At 37.9% G+C, this 16,723-nt stretch overlaps 1 protein-coding gene across 1 annotated transcript; it reads right to left on the bottom strand.

Annotated features, from left to right (window-relative positions):
- Nucleotides 1-323: 323 nt before the first annotated feature.
- Nucleotides 324-14,913, bottom strand: LOC116294061 (protein kintoun). Its single transcript, XM_089032996.1, has 16 exons — nt 14,797-14,913; nt 14,144-14,239; nt 12,290-12,358; nt 10,756-10,880; nt 9,835-9,899; nt 9,654-9,718; nt 9,247-9,328; nt 9,099-9,169; nt 8,054-8,352; nt 7,479-7,539; nt 6,635-6,715; nt 5,242-5,770; nt 4,386-4,516; nt 3,440-3,658; nt 2,689-2,757; nt 324-1,782 (listed from the first exon to the last, which is right to left on the bottom strand). The coding sequence occupies exons 1-16, from the start codon at nt 14,839-14,841 to the stop codon at nt 808-810; spliced, it is 2,982 nt and encodes a 993-aa protein (XP_088889122.1). The 5' UTR covers nt 14,842-14,913; the 3' UTR covers nt 324-807.
- Nucleotides 14,914-16,723: the final 1,810 nt, after the last annotated feature.

The following is a 16,723-nucleotide window of genomic DNA, read 5'->3' as shown; positions in this document are numbered from 1 at the left end:
ACTGACGTGTTACAAGGAGTTTGTCATAAGACTCATTACAGTGTCATTACGACTGTAACTTGCACGAGAGAATAGTTCTTTTTGTAGAAATTCTTTTGGGGGTGAAGTTTGAAAACCATGGATGAGCTTCAGCGTGGCTGAACTAGTCTCTCATGGAATTTCTGCACAAGCCTAACCAGTTCAGGTAAAAATAATACAAGGTACTCACCCAAATTTGTTTTGCATGCACGAGAAGCACAATGAAAATAATCAATCACATAAAACTGAAAGCGGTGTCTAAAAGTGACAAGCCCATCTCTCCAACCATCAAAAACATTACTCACTTACGATTTATTACAATTTATTTTGGACGCTTTCCTAATGAGGAACTAAATGGTTACTTTTTAAAGTACCGTTACCATTGAGTTATATACATATGAACAAATTATATTACAACAGACTCGATGAAAACTATTAATGAATCATGAGAAACAAGCCTGTCTGGAAATTTTTCAATTTAAGGACGACAATTTTGTGCGAATTTGTTTTCTGACACGGAAATTTTTAGATTTTTATTGCCTTGCTGAGATCAGAGACGAAATTACGGTAAACATTGCTGAGGCATTTGCAGCAACAAAAAATATGTTGCGCGATTTTTTCACTGCAAAAAGTGTCACTGCAAAACTTGTGGTCTGATAAAGAATGCATTGCAGAGCAGTGTATCAATTTTCGCCGCAGTAATATCTAAAAATGGGTTGTCAGAATGAAAAAAAACCACATTGCGTCAGGTTTAAACAGTTTCATATCAAGATGATTTTAGAGCCCAGACTAATCATCCAGCTCAAATATTAAAGAATTTGCCAAAGCTGGCTCATTTGGCGGTTTTTCGACCAAAGTCCACCCATCGTCCACACTAGTTTGGTCGTTGCTGCTCTTATCCTCTTGTGAACCATTAGTAGCGTCAGAGCTGTTGCCATTCTCAACTCCGCCTTCCAATGGATGTGCCTCTTCTGCTATTGTCTCAGCATTCAACCGTTCATCCCTATCACTACGGCTGTTCGTCTTCTCTTCGCCATTACTAGCCGTAAACTTTGAATTTTTCAATCGCTGCTCCATCTTCCATCTCTGTTTATCTTTCTTGTTGCTGAAGACGCGAACATTGGGGTTGAGGTTAAAGCGCACGTTCTTTTTTCCAGGCGACCCCCAGCCGTTGCCATTTGGAGACAACGGTCCACTGAAATCAAAATCATCACCTAAAGAAGAATCGTCTGTCGAGGTACTAGAACTTCTACGCATGCAGGATCGTCTTTTACTCTTGGCGCCCGCTATAGTCAAGTCTCCGTCAGAGCGATCAGACGAGTTCGAGTCCACACTATCTGATCTACTCTTCCTTCTCTCGTCCAGATTTGTCTTGTGGCCATGATCCTGGACCATTTTGGGATCAGTAGAAGCAGCAATCTTCTCACACATCCCCAATGAATACTTCTCTCGCCGTTCATGTCTGTAAAAATCGCAATCGATTCCTTCGTCTGGACTTGACAGTTTCATGTGTCGAATCTTGTTGGACAAGATTCCTTCTCCCATTTCAAAGTTCTCGAATAAGCTCGGATCCATTTTAGTTCCCTTGGTAGACTTTACCTCTTTATTTCTGTTGACTTGGTTGTTATTAACAGCCACGTGGTTCTTGTTATTTACTACGTTTTCATTCACTGTCTCAGCTACTTTGTTTTCCATTACAACTGTCAAGTGATCTTTTGACGCAGAGGTGATCTTCAAGTCGTTCTTGAACTCACTTGGGTTCGCCTGCAAGAATTTTCAAAACCAGCTGTTAGAATAAATATTCCTCCCTCTTATAACAACTACAATGGAGATTAACTTTTGTACAGTGTGTTTCCGATGTACGAATAAATAATATCAACTGTCTGTGACACTAGCAAACTGGTACCTGCTGGCTGGCGTTATTCGATTAAACAATGAATCTACCAAACGTGTTCTCAAACAATTGGTTCTCTAATTTTTCTCCGAAACTAGCATAAATAAATATGTACGTACAATTTGGTCGCTATAACGATGAGCAATTCGTGGAAAAAACTGGGTTGAATCGGAATTGCAGTGCATTGGGGAACTGTTTTAGGGGACGATAGACACCATCTTGGAAATATGTCCCCTAAGACAGCTTCACAATGCAATGCAATGCCAATTTGACCAAGTTTTTAACCTCAACCTTCGAATGGCTGATATACCCTGCAAGTTCAGGGATGTGAACGGTACATGAAAACTACTGGGTTTGGGATCAAACATCAAAAATAGAGAAATCTTGGGATCAGTGATCAAATATCTCTCCTCGCGACCCTGCTACGTTTAAAAATGTCCTGCTAACGTCTAAAAAATATATCCAATTTCCTTTCGTTGCTGTGGTTTCCTAATCTAGATGAAAGTTTAAACATGGATTTTGGACCTTAGAAATTGATTATATATACAATACAAAGTGGCAAGGATTTCACGAAGAAATATTTTGACCTATCGCGCATTACATATCACGCGCCTTATTTAAAAACATAATGAAGAATCAGGCAGCTAATTGTGGCGCTATCACGCGTCACGCAGAAACCCTTTGCCACCCTGATACCTGGTAATACCCTAACTGTGTGTCGATCAGTTATCTCCTTATACCTCTATATCCTGATCTGACAGATTTAATATACTTACCCAAGGGTCCTGTTCTGCAATCTCTTGCATCATTACTTCCACGGTTTTATCCGTTATGAAGAACTTCTCCTAAAAAAGTATTCAGGAAAAAAACAACAATTTGTTGGAACTTTTATACAATCAATTTCTGGGAAATAAGTATGTGATGTGTATATTTGCGTACTATAGGACGTTTCCATGATGGCGTCATTTGACTACAACTACCAAGATGCTTCGCGAATTTTCATTCTTATTCAAATTAATATTCCCTTATAAGAATGGTAAGACAAGTGGTGCTAATTCATTGAACAAAAGAAAATATGCAAGGGAGTCTGGTATTAGAGGTCAATGACGCCATCGTGCAAACGTCCTATAGAGTGTGTTCATGGCAGCCATGTTGGTTGTTTAAACAAAAGAAATTTTTTTCCCTTGGGAAATAAGTTTTTTTGTCATGCAAAAATATTGCATTGTTTAGTTCTGGCACCAACATGGCTGCCGTGAACACACACTATTAGTATGCTTCAAGGAACCCTCGAGGTGATCTTCAATGGCATGGCTGTAACCAAATAAGACCAAACCAACCAAGAGGCCCTTGGGAGGGGAGGAGTTTCATGCCACAAGCATCACGCTTAAATTTCTTTACCCCCCCCCCCCCCCCCACATTTTTTGCACACTTGCATAAAATTGCATGGCTATCCTTTTTCCCCTGCATAAAAATCAATGTTACACTAGCCTTCTCTTTTCTAAATAATACCGTTAGTTACCAACACACCTCAAGTAGCTCTTCGCCTGGTCCAGCCTTGAAGCTATCCCACAGTCCCTTGCAAGCCTCATCCTTGGTTAAGGTCAGCACCACATTGTCTGGAGTGACGTCAATATGACACAAGTCTGGGGCGAGATTCTGTCCTTCATTAAAATTGATGTAAAGGGCGTAGTCTGGCGGAGGGAGATGGTGAGGTTTGGTGCTCTCCGAGGGGAAGTTGATGTAACACTGGAAACAGACCATATTATATATCAGCAGATATATTTCAGATACTGGGTGCGCTCTAATTGCTCAAAACACTTGAAAAATCAGGTCTATATGAGAGGATAGAACACACGCTCAGCTGAAACACTTTTTTTATTTTATAAAAGCAATATGAAACGACATTCATGTCTTTATAATATGATATAAACACTCTGGAAACTGTATAGCACTAGAGACGTCAAATAAAATGCACACTCGGATACACCTCCTCTTTCTCTATGACTTCTCTAATGCTCAACAGCTCCAAGCACGTTTTTATCACAGTATGTAGATATGCGCACCTTCTTATATTCCTAACATATACACTTCCACTGTGTACTACCTACCGAAGCTAAAGGTTATACTGATTGCAGGTGTGAAGTGTTAATAAAGTGACGGTCAAGTGTTGGCCGATAGTCGGTTGATGATTTATCACAAAGTATTTGATAAGATACCTCTGTAGGCAAAACTACACGTAGGCAAAACGATCGTAGTGAGGTGTTGGTGAAGTGATGGTCAAGTGTTGGGCAAGTGTTGGTTAACAGTCGGGCAACTGTCGACCGACAGTCAGGCAATAGTCGACCGACACGTGTCGGCTGGTCATGAAGTACACGATCACCTTAAAAGTCTAAAGCATGAATAAAAGCCGTTGCATTCCATGCGCCACTTGCAAACTTTAGGATCAATAATCATTTGTTTTAGCAAAATTTACCTTATTTTCGTTGAATCCAAGAGAGACATTTTCCATAGCTACATTAGGAACACGAATGATGAACGTGATGATATCAATATCTTGATGGAATGTGTACGGAGGAGCTTTGAAGAAGAATGGAGACGACATATCTAGAAGGAAATCATATACCACTGGTCACTACTGTTATTGAAGCCTGCTTAACAAGGTCATGGTTGATTAAAGTTATGGCAAGGCTAATTCACGAAATTTTGCATGCTAGGCTTTGTAGAGGAAGGAAGATGGAGAGGTCAAAGAAAACCTCAAGGGAAAGGCCGAATAAACTCTGCTCACATGGGATGTCAATAGATCTCTTCGGCTCTGACATAATGTTTTTTCCATTTCAGACCACATGTCATTCCCTAGAGTATCATTTCTTTGTTTAAGGTTTGCACTCGGTTGCACACGAGAAGACACATGAATATGGATACAGCTCAAGCAAAGAATCTTATTCTTAAGGGAATGACGCGTGGTCTTAAATGGGAAAGCATTACTCCAAGCTGAAGAGGTCTATTAGTGGGATGCAATCTGATACCCTAGAAGTGTGAGGTTAGCATGCTACAGGTGTCATCTCTCTCCAACTGCTCCATTACTCTGGTTTCAGAGACTATAATGTTGTGATTTGAAATCACAATTTTGAGTTGAACTCAACAAAGAGATTTATTTGAGGCTCCAAATCCCAGCTTTAAATTACCTCATCGAAGTTGTTAGAACCAGAAGAAAAATATTGTACAAAGATAAGCAAGAAATGCTCTGTAATGGGAAAAACAAGTGCACCAAGATGAACAAGACATATTGGGCATCTTTCATTTAAGGTTACTAAAAGTTAAATACAAACCTGATAGATTGGAGGGCATGTCGAAGCGAACGTCAAGTTCTTTAGGAGAGGTTGGTAAGTTAAGATCACCATGGTCCCAAGCCATATCTGTATTATCTATTACATCATTTGCATTAACAAAGCCTCCATTACTGGTTGTCAAATCAGCTTGCTTGTTTTCTCTTCCATCATCATCATGATTGTCATCATCATCATAATTATGAAGATTACCATTTGATAGCCCTTCCTTGTTCTCACAAATGCTTTCACAATTTTCTTTCTCCTCTTCTTTATGACATTCTTCCAGGGTTCTCACAACTCCATTTATCTGTTCCTCATGTGCTATCCCTGTATCACCACTCAGCGCTTCACTTTTCTTGTTGTCAGCAGATACCTCATTACTGGGCTCAGTTTCAACTTCTTTTATTCCTATGTGGGGGTGGGGTGGTGATACTGGTGGTATGACAGGCAGGGTGACCACTAGTTCTCGTTTACTCTTGTCAAACTTGGCATGACCGTTTGCCTCATCAACAGGGAAAGGTAGAGCTAAGTGGCAAATGTTAAGGAAATACTAGATTGCTATATTATTCTGTTATTCTGGTTCACTAAATCTCTTTAAAATCAATCGACAACCTGAAACCAGCTCTGGGTTGATCAGTATCAGGGCAAGACTAAATCACATATCGAACCCTGAAACCACACCTCTGGGCTGATCAAAGTCATGTGTTGTAGGTTGTTGGTGGGGTGTTGTAGGTTGGTAATGGGGTGTTGTAGGTTGTTGGTGGGGTGTTGTAGAATGTTGGTGGGGTGTTGATAGGTTGTTGGTGGGGTGTTGATAGGTTGTTGGTGGGGTGTTGTAAGTTGTTGGTGAGGTGTTGTAGGTTGGTGATGGGGTATTGTAGGTTGTTGGTAGGGGTGTTGATAGGTTGTTGGTGGGGTATTGTAGGTTGTTGGTAGGGGTGTTGATAGGTTGGTGGTGGGGCAATGTAGGTTGTTGGTGGGGTGTTGTAGGTTGGTGGTGGGGTGTTGTAGGTTGTTGGTGGGGTGTTGTAGGTTGTTGGTGGGGTGTTGTAGGTTGTTGGTAGAGTATTGGTGGATATCATTAGTGGGGTCTTATGTTGTTTTTCTTTGCAACATGTCATTAATAGGGTGTTGGTTGGTTAACAAGGGTAATGTTGGTTTATCATTAGAGGTGTTGGTATGGGACTGTTGGTATGGGACTGTTGGTATGGTGTCATTGGTTGAACGTCATTATAGGTGTTGGTATTTTGTCTGTAAGGAAGCTGATAAGGCAATGACAGGTTTTTTGCATAGGTCTACATGTAGTTTGCATTCCACCTGCGTTATAAACTATACTTGACCCAAGATGAAGGGCATTAGAAAAAAATACAGTATCTCATAATGTGAAGGATATGTCAAGGTGATAAGGTGGGTCATGGTTGTTCAGGAGGACTTGCTTCTCAAAGATATCTAGCTCAACAGAACCAGTGGATTTCTATGACAAAACAAATCCAAGGTTAGAATGAGAAACATGTCTTGAATGCTTGCAGTTAGTTACAGTATACAGTTGATTCAAAAAATGTTGTCATCAACCAGCCTATGTGACTGGACCGAAAGGGAATCTGGGTAGAAATCACTGAAGTGATTGACTGCATAGTTCTTTCTGATTAATTATGTTTCGGGTTTACAGGACAAGCCCGAGTGGGAATTGTTAAAAGAATCCTTTCACATTTTCGAAATTGTGAACTGAATCATAACTGTTTCGTTTTTCTTTGACTAAACCCAAAGACATTTGATTTGTTTTTAACACAAATTATTTGAATAGTAATGAGCCTAGAAGCAGCAGTATATGTTTGGTATTTTACGTCTACATTTTGAGGAGGGTACCCTTCTTCTACAAAGACTGCATAACAAAAGAATATTACTGAATATTACACTCAAACGCGTGTAGTGCGTCCATGTCTCAAAGCACGGACTACACTAGTACAAGTGTACTCCATTAACGGAGTACATGAGTGTTACATGCGTGGACACTGTGAAATACATCTGGGCTGTACTGTATAATTTCTGGCTCCACCTACTGTATGCCCCTGACCCCAAGTAATATCCTCTACAATACAAATATATGCGACAAGAACAGAGCATTTTGTTCTAGAGTCAGTGCCAGCTACCAGAATGGTGTACCATCAGTCAAAGGGCATTGCTGCAAGACATGATTTCTTAAGCTTGTCAATTAACGATATTTCTTTCTAACTTACCAACAGTGGTAGTTCAATGGATACTACCAACTCTTTGGGTCTTGTACTGGTACAAGAATCCCTACAAGATAAACACATTAGATATCTTAGCTTGACTCGTGTCCAAACTCACAAGGTACCAAAGTCCTCATCATCAAGTTAGTAAAAATAGACAATTAAATCCTTCATAAAATAAAAAGACAGCAATGAAATTTACTGATATTTTGGATGTTAGCAATTAGATCCTTTAGGCTCTAACAAGCTAGTCAAGATATGAATGCACTTAGCATATTGCAAATGCATAATCATTTTTGATGGTCTAGCTCAAAAACGGGAAAATGTGCCAAAACTTAAGGGACCTGGAAGTATGGATTTCATAACCAAGTTACAAACTGGGAGTAAGCGCTTGTATAACAGCAATCCTTTTGCCGATAAGGAAGGATCAATCTCATATGAAATGTGAAGTTAAAGAAATTATCCATATCCCCCACCCGCAGAAATACCAATTTTCTTCCATATGAACTCTGTACGTTTGTTCTTTCTCTGATCCAGATACAACAGACTTAGAATCATGCAAATCTTCCCACTCCAAATACCTGGCATTTGTAAAATTCTGTAACTCTATGACTCCACGATGTACAATATGATAGGCTGGTTCATTGGGATGCTTGGTAGTTGAATTCTCTTTAACTCCATTTTCTGATCCTGAACAATTCTCATTTCCTGAGCTGTTTCCAGAGCTGTTTTGTCTGTAGTATTCTGGATAATTGTTCTTTTTCCCTTTTTTCTTTTTATGTTTCCTGGAATTTTTTGATTTATTTGGTGTTGGCTCATTCGTATATGGATAGGGAAATGTCTTGCTGGCAAAGGTATTGTCAGGCATCTTGTCAGGTTGCTGCAATACAAAATGATATAGATCATAAAGCTATTGTTATTGCTATTGCTAGTGGAGCCCATCAGAAAGCAGCAGATAACAATAGCCTTTTAAAATATCTTTTTCTCCCAACAAGATAATGACGATGGGTATCTAGTTGTTTACACATAACATCAGGGTCAAATTACAATTCCCATGCAGTCTAGCTTTCTCATTGGCTCAACTACCCAAAGATGGAATGCATTGTTTTCATTCTACATTTTAATTGGTTCTCTTGTCTAACTGGTCTAAGTGGCCCTGCTTACAGTAGTTGTACTGTAACACACTGGTCGCCAACAGCCACTATTATTTTATCAGCTAAAAATGACATAGGTGGTATTTGTAAATACAATGCTGCCTATCACCTCCCCAGCAGAGCGGTGAATTTTGTTTCAGTCAATCGCAGTGTGTTTAGATGTTTTGCAGCCAGCCCTTCATTTCCAGGCTACTGCAAACCCAATTTTTGCATATTTTTCTGTTTTCTTTTGATTAAAATATAAAATATGTGCCTATAACATGAGTCTATTTGATGTGTTGTTCTCTCCCTTGCCACGAGAGTTTTCTCCGGGATCTCCGGTTTCCTCCTTCCATAAAAAGCAACATGTGAGTTGAGTGTTGTATGTTGTAAATATAGAATGTAGTGGTAGTGCGTGTGGAAGGAAACTCACAGAATGGATAAATGGATATACAGTGTAAACTAATGTTATTATACAATTTTGTGTACTCACCTGATTGCTTTTAGTCCTTATTACAGTAGCTTGCTTCATGCCTTTGAACTTTAATTTTGGAAATTTCAAATCTGAAATGCAAAGAGCATTGACTAATTATTATTTACTAGCTTGGGTAATAAATGAATTCATACATGTCAGAACTTACTTTTTTTATTTAAATTTACATTTAGCTGTTTCTCAATTCCATCCAAAGCTGTTTTGATTACCAAATCCTTGAAACGAGTGTCCTATGTGAATGAAAAAGAGGATAAAAATGAGAAAAGAACATTAGAAATGAGAATACTGCACAACACACTGTCATTTAACAAATTATAACTTTAAAATTCATATGCCTTTTTTCCCCATAATTAATTCATCAATTACATTCAACACAATGAGCCTAATTATTTAGTACTACAAATTAAGTTCACCGTCTCAATCAGCGGTTGCTCAAAAATAATTTAAAGTTGAAACTGTAACTGTATTACGTTCGGCACATGAGTAGAGCTATGTATGGAACAGGTCTCAGGGACAAAGAGCTTTAAATGTAGATACAAGTCGTAACTAATTTACCTGTTGTCCCTTCTTATATGTTTCTGGGTTGAAAACAGCATCAAAAACTACGCACTTCTGGCCAGCTGAAAAATAAAATAAAAATTTACAATGAATCCAAAGTTCCATCTAACAAGACAATTTTCGTTGCCTTTTAAATTTAATAAATTTGAATCAACATAGTTCTGACTTGCTGCATTACCATTATCTAAGTCATCCCTGGGTTGTGATAAACTGAATGGTATGCTCCACTGTTGCCCTCTTTTTCTGAGAGAAAAAAAATCACATTAGATCCAATCATTGACTCAAGACATTATTTCAAAAAATATAATTAAATTACAAATAGATTTTCATGATAATCATTAAATGTCAATTATTACCGTCAAGAAATTAATGTCAAGAAATAATAAATTTGTTGAATAAGAATTTCTTGTTCCTTCCTTTTATGGATGTCTGTCCATTATACTGTCCATGTCCAATTTATAAATCAATTAAAATCAAAGAATTGCAAATTCAAAGTGACTAAGGCCCCGTCCACACTATGCCGGATAAATTTGAATCCGCAACTTTCACACCGAAACCGGAAAAATTTTTTTCTGTCCACACATGAAAACGGATAAAATGTTTCGCATCCACACTAATCCGATCAGAGGTGGCAAAAACGCTTTATTGCACATCTGAGCATGTGCATTGAAGCTGAAATTGAGCCTGCGATGAATTTTTAGCCTTCCCACCATGTTCCCATGACAATCATGACGTCATCGTATTCGAAAAATTTCAGATACGGAATGTTCCCTGTCCACACTAATACAGCTAGCCGGCGTTTTCAAATTGTTCCACTCTGGAGACCGTATTCGAAAAAAATCGTTTTCGGTGAAGAATTGTTCTGGATTTGCCAGGACTAGTGTGGACAGTAGGCCTAACCGAATAAATAAAAATCTGGATTCAAATTTATCTGGCATAGTGTGGATGCGGCCTAAGTCAGAATAAAATGTTTTGGCAAAATCACAAAATTAAGGTTCAGACACAAACTTGACATGTTGCAAAAATTTCATATGATGTAATAAAGGTATTTATCACTGTACAATGTTAACGTTTTTATCTATTTTTACTCAGAACAAACCTTTTGCCATCTTCCTCTATCTCAGATTCTTGGAATGTTGCTTTGTTAATGTGTTGGTTCTGGCAGATATTTACAAATGCCTTCATTCCATCACTCTGCCTAGAAGTCTTGACTACAAATCCATCCTGAAGTACAAAAGGTTATTAACCACAAATATTTGATTTAAAGGAATTATTCAGTTTTCTCCAGCGTTTTCCAAAAACAATATGTTAAACAAAGCCATATCACTATAATTTGGTATCCAGTGAAGTGGCATGTGGATTCAGTTGCCCAGACTCAAGTCGCCCAGAGTCTTGTTTCGGTCGCCTGTAATGCATGGTTCAGATGCCCGGAGTTCATTACTAAAGGGAATTGTCAAAACAATAACACAAATATAACTTATTTTGCAGTAGTAAATCTTTATGAAACATTTGTAAGGCATTTTAGATTAGTTTTGGGCAATAGTTTGGGCAACTGAACCACGACTGCGGGTGACTTGAGTCCGGGCACCCGAACTTGTAAAGGGCGACTTCACTGTAATTCCTATACTATGCTATACACTGTAGAAGAAGCATCAATGAATCAAGTTAAATGAAGGCGATAAACATTAGAAGATCTTTTATTACAAAAATTTTGTCTCTGACTTAATTTATTAAAAACTGGCATACGTTTCAGCTAGTTCTTTAGCCTTCAATATAAAAGAAGGCTAAAGAACTAGCCAAAACGTCTGCCAGTTTTTAATTTAAGTCAAAGACAAAACTTTTGCAATATAGATTAATAAATCCTGTTTGCAACCATCAATGCCCGAAATCTTTTTAAAACTAAAAGTACGACAGAGAACTCATGAACATGAATATAGAGTTTCTCAAGCTGTGTTTGGTCAAGTGATCGGTGATTCTGAGACGATTATCACTGCTGGAGCAGGTGATCATGTGGTTTTCCAAAGCTTTCCAATACTAAAACATTTGCTGGGAAGCATCATGGTCGAGTGGTCATAGCGTTGGTCTCGCAATCCGGTGATGCCTGGTTCGAGTACCACTGTGGCCACTAGCTGAGACTGTATTTGTCCTGATACCTGATTAGTTCAGATTCAGTTTCTTGACCATGCTTGTAAATAGCCAACTTGTTTGCCTCCTTGCCAGTTGGGATTCTTAACACACTTTATGTTTATTTGATCATTTATTTCAGTTTATTATTGTAGGAGGGCCATAATGGAAACTACTGGGCTACCAGTAATGTATGTCACCCTTGTTAAATAAAGTCAATTTATTTTTATTTTTTTATTATTTATTTTTTATATTCAAATCTAAAATCATACAAAAACAATTATTCCCCTCAGGCTCAGTGATTATAATGATATTTAGCTCACCACTTGAGGTTTTGCATCATCATGTAATATTGTCTCTATCCTATCCATGTTAGATGGCACAGCAATAGAATCCTTTTTCTCTCTGGAATTGAATTCTTTCTCATGCAAAATGATTGTATTGTTCCTGCCATCTAACATTGCTGTGACTGTCATGTGATGGTGCAATCCTCAGCAGCATAAAAATACCTCTGGGTTTACAAATTTGACATCCATGCCTCTCTCTTTTTCCATCTGGGTGATCTCCTCTTCATATTTCTGGATACAGAAATTAAATATATGATTAATGACTAGACAAAAAACACTGGCTGAAATATGGGGAATAACCGTAATGAATGTCAGGGTTTGTGCCAAGGTAACCACTTAAAATTCAAGGACTACTCAAGGAGTATACAAGGACTCAAAAATGAATTTTCAAGGAGTATGTTCAGCTAACTATGCCAAGGTTTTACATCTATCTCAGATCTATTTCAGAACCATGCAAGTAATGATCAGAGTTTTCAAGGAATTTCAATAAAATCGTAAAATTGAGCTGATCCTCGTAGTATATGAGGCAAATAATGCAGCTGCAAATTTAAAGACTCAATAAAAATCGTAATAAAACCATAATAGAAGTGTGTAAGTAGTGTACACGAAATAGACCTTTTTGGATCTTTGTGCATAATCTTTCCTATTTCAGACCATGTGTCATTCTCTTAACAAAAGGAAATCATGAATTTCAAAACACATCTCAATTTAAATTTCATTTTGTTATTGGACTTCTATCTACAAACTTAGTATACACTTAGTACGCATGTGAGACAAATGAATAAGTATCATTTATTACAATTTCCACAATGAACATTTATTTTTCATTCCAAGTAAATGCAACTCTGCTGGAGTATTGCCTCATCTGTGTGCACACCATGTCATTAAAAAGGATGATTCTTAGGAGTATGATTCTGCGTTCATATTGTTATGAGATGTAAAAAATGGGCTGTTTACTTTATAATGCAATAGACCCTTTTCGAGTTCCAAATTACTGCTGTGTTTCTCGATTACAGACTCATTTGCACAGGGTTAGCCTCGTATCAGTGTCTAAATATTCACAAATACCAACGGTAAAGTAAAGAATGCACAAGTTCAACAATACAAACACTTTGAAACTTGATGGACCTTGACTGGAAAACGTGAATATTCTACACAAAATCGAGGCTTAGCCTGTGTAAATGAGTCTGTAATCAAGAAACACAATAATTTGGAACACGAAAAGGGTCTATTTACTACCACTACCTGAATCCCCTGTGCACACTTTCTTTGGTTCAATCAAATAGCACCAATTATCTTAACATTCTTGTGATGAATACGTATACTTGTAAATTTGAATATTAAAGAAAGACAAAACATTTTGGTTGCAGTAATAATGGGGTTCTTATATAGCACACTTTCACATTGTCTCGGTGCGCTTTACATTGCAGTGGAGGACTTTACGGGCTGCATATTAAGCCGCTATTAGCAACTGTGCAGCTTACAATCATGAGTGATTTGTTAGTACATTAGTGTTATGCCTCCAAATTGGGATAGGATGTTGAACCGGGAGACAATCCCCTACTCTTACACAAATAATTCAACAGGTTCTTTTATGTCCCCCATTTACTGTAGGTTAGGAAGGGTTTGGAGACAAAGCCTACGGTTTTAAGTCCTTGTCTGAGAAGACTTGAAGGTCTAACCTTTTGCAGATATAATTACAAAGGCAGCATTTTATCCTCAGTTATTTTAAGACCCTGAGTGTTGATCCGCTTGAACCACAACCTCCCGCACAACAGACCAACGCTCTTACCAAATTAGTTAACTGGCTGGCGGCAGTAGTAAATGATGTGTTCACGCAAACAGCCTGTTTTGGAATATCAATAAACTATCTTGTAATACAAACAAGAGCTAGCAAAGAACTATCATGAGCCTTTGTCTGTCTCGTGACAGTGTTTATTGTTTTCGTCAGTCTGATGTCATCCATAAAGCACAAAGGCTTGGCAAGATGGAGCAGTTGAACAACCTCATATTTACCTTTTTATTCTCTGGATTAGATATTTCCTCAGCATATTCCACCAGTAATTTTCGAAATTCTTCATTTTGCATTGCCTTGTGGAACTTGTCTAATTCCTGGTAGACAGAACACGCATTAAAATGACCTCAACTGCATCAGTGAACATGAGCTATACAAAACTTGAAGCCATATGCTTGAGTTTTCGCCAAAATTGGACTACATTTGAAGAACAAATTGTACATATATAGCCATTTCGATAGATATCATTGTATTTTGGTTGCTATCTCAAGCGTTTTTTGTAAGATTATGGTTTTAAATTCCACGTAAGCTTACATTAAGTGTTTAAAACGTGTCGAACATGCCCCAAGGCCCTTAATCGCATTAGATTAATCACATGGTTTTTTTGCATCCACTTACGAGTACGAATCAATGAGCTCAAAATGATGATCTATACTAAACATTTCCATGGCTATATCGGTGGTAACAGAAAAGCAGAGGAATAGGTTTTTTAGGGCGTTATTAAAGAGATCTGATGGCGAGGAAGAGCTGCAAGTTCTGCAGTTCACAGACCTGGCAACGCGAGATGCAAAACAACATCACGTTGTTTTCTTGTACAAAAACAACCCGAAAACCACACCCAGAATCCATGCAAACAGCTTTATGCACAGCTTACCTCTTTAGTCATCTGGAACTCTCCATCTTTGCTAGCTGAAGACATGTTTTGGTGTGTTTTTTGGTGATAAAAGTGAGGATTTGAGTTCGTTATCTGTGCTGCTGTTGTTTTCCGACTTCGCTTTGTTGTCTTCAAAACTGAGTAACCTAGCTATACTAGTTACTAGTCCCCCGCGGATATCGACACCTCGATTGAACGCGCAATGGCCGCGCGCACTCCAAAGTACAGAAATTATTTTAAAAAATCTTCTTAGTTTACTTATATTGCTTTTATTTCTTGGAAATCTCATAAATCTGGAATTTTTGATAAGTAAGTAATTTTTTGGTTAAGTTGGCGCAGGGAGATAGACGGGAGGCTGGTGTTGATGAGCGCATGGGCGTCGTTTTGAGCGTTATGAGGATGAGGTCGACTTTAGACAATTTGCTTAGAAATCTCAATCTTCCGTCTGTGTAGCCTAATACTTAAAAACCCTTAAAATGGAACACTGAGGGAAAGATGAGGAGTGGGGAGGGCACACAATGGACATCTTTAAATATATTTTTTCGTGCCATCAGAGGGAAGTCTTATAATGCCACACACACAAGTACTGACGCACGTTATGCTAATCATCACCGCCTTTTTTTTGACTCAAAACGACCGTTCGCTCGCAAAATTAATCAAGTCGTTATAAAACCGTTACAGACACGATGCCTTTAACTCCCCCAACAGAAAGAGAAGGCTCAAATCCGTATCAAAACTTTGCTGGATTTCCAGGTAAGAAATATATAGTTTTTCTATATTATCGTCTATTTTATTCAAAAATTGTTGCTTTTTTAAGCGCTCATGCTTACGATCACAATTAACTTCTACGCAACAAAAAATGTATTTGAAATTAAGTTGCACTTTTTAATATATAATATGAATTATACGACGTCAAATGTTAAATAATAAACATTTCAGGTTAATTAACAAGTAAGGAAAATTTGGTGTTGTAAAAAGAGGCCTTTTATAAAAATAATAAAATCTCTTTCCAAGCAAAAAACTATGGTACTATTTGTTTCCACTTAATATATATCAAAGGATATCTTTTCTTCTCTTTTTAAATCAAGTACATTAATCATATTTGTCGTTAAGGGGACAATTGTACTGGGACGAATTTCTTTCAACGAGAGAAAAGAAATGGCGCGTTGTACGGTTAAATCATGTAGCAACATTTTAGTGAACATTTGTGAAAAAGGTTTAAAGTATACCTGCTGATTCTAACCTTTATGTGAATGATGCTGCTGGCGAACTAAAAACATTTAAATCTTGAGAGACGAAGCTTAAAACTCAATTCACATCATTTGGCCAAACTAAAATAGCTGTGTTAAGTTCTTTCCGTTCGTTTATGATCAACAAGAAGCTTGTATGACACGCCATTTTCCTCATTATATACCACAATGATAATATGATATGAGTTGAGGGTGTTGTATACGATATATAAACTCGAGCCGTCATTAGTTATCAAATTAAAACGTCTAGGGTTTTTTGTGTTTGACTACAACTTTAAGATAAAAATGAATCTGACAAAGAAAATAAAAATTAAATTTTATGCAAATTATGACAATTTTGTCGCATACATTCTATTGCGTTTTCCTCATGAATAATTAAGTGTGTTATGTAATGGTGTTTTTGTTCATCTATCCATCCATCCATCCATCCATCCATCCATCCATCCATCCATGCTTTCTACACCGACGACTTCTTCACCTCCTTCCTTTTCTCCAGGTCGATGGACCGACAGCAGCTCTAAATCCACACGCACCCACCAAAAAATCGAGGTCGAAAAAACTGTCCCAAAACGAGATGACACCCCCACAGAACAACCAGAGCCCCAAAACACATTGGGCGGAGCACCAGCAAACAAGTTGTTCGGTAACGCTGACGACACTCATGATTACAAGGACGA

The sequence above is a fragment of the Actinia tenebrosa genome, unplaced genomic scaffold, assembly GCF_029948245.1.
Source record: "Actinia tenebrosa isolate PJP-AT-01 unplaced genomic scaffold, QUT_ActTen_1.0 PGA_scaffold1__47_contigs__length_23844297, whole genome shotgun sequence".
In the NCBI taxonomy this organism is placed as follows: domain Eukaryota; kingdom Metazoa; phylum Cnidaria; class Anthozoa; order Actiniaria; family Actiniidae; genus Actinia; species Actinia tenebrosa.
The sequence above is the reverse complement of the archived record's forward strand: the minus strand, read 5'-3'. Positions and strand labels throughout refer to the sequence as shown.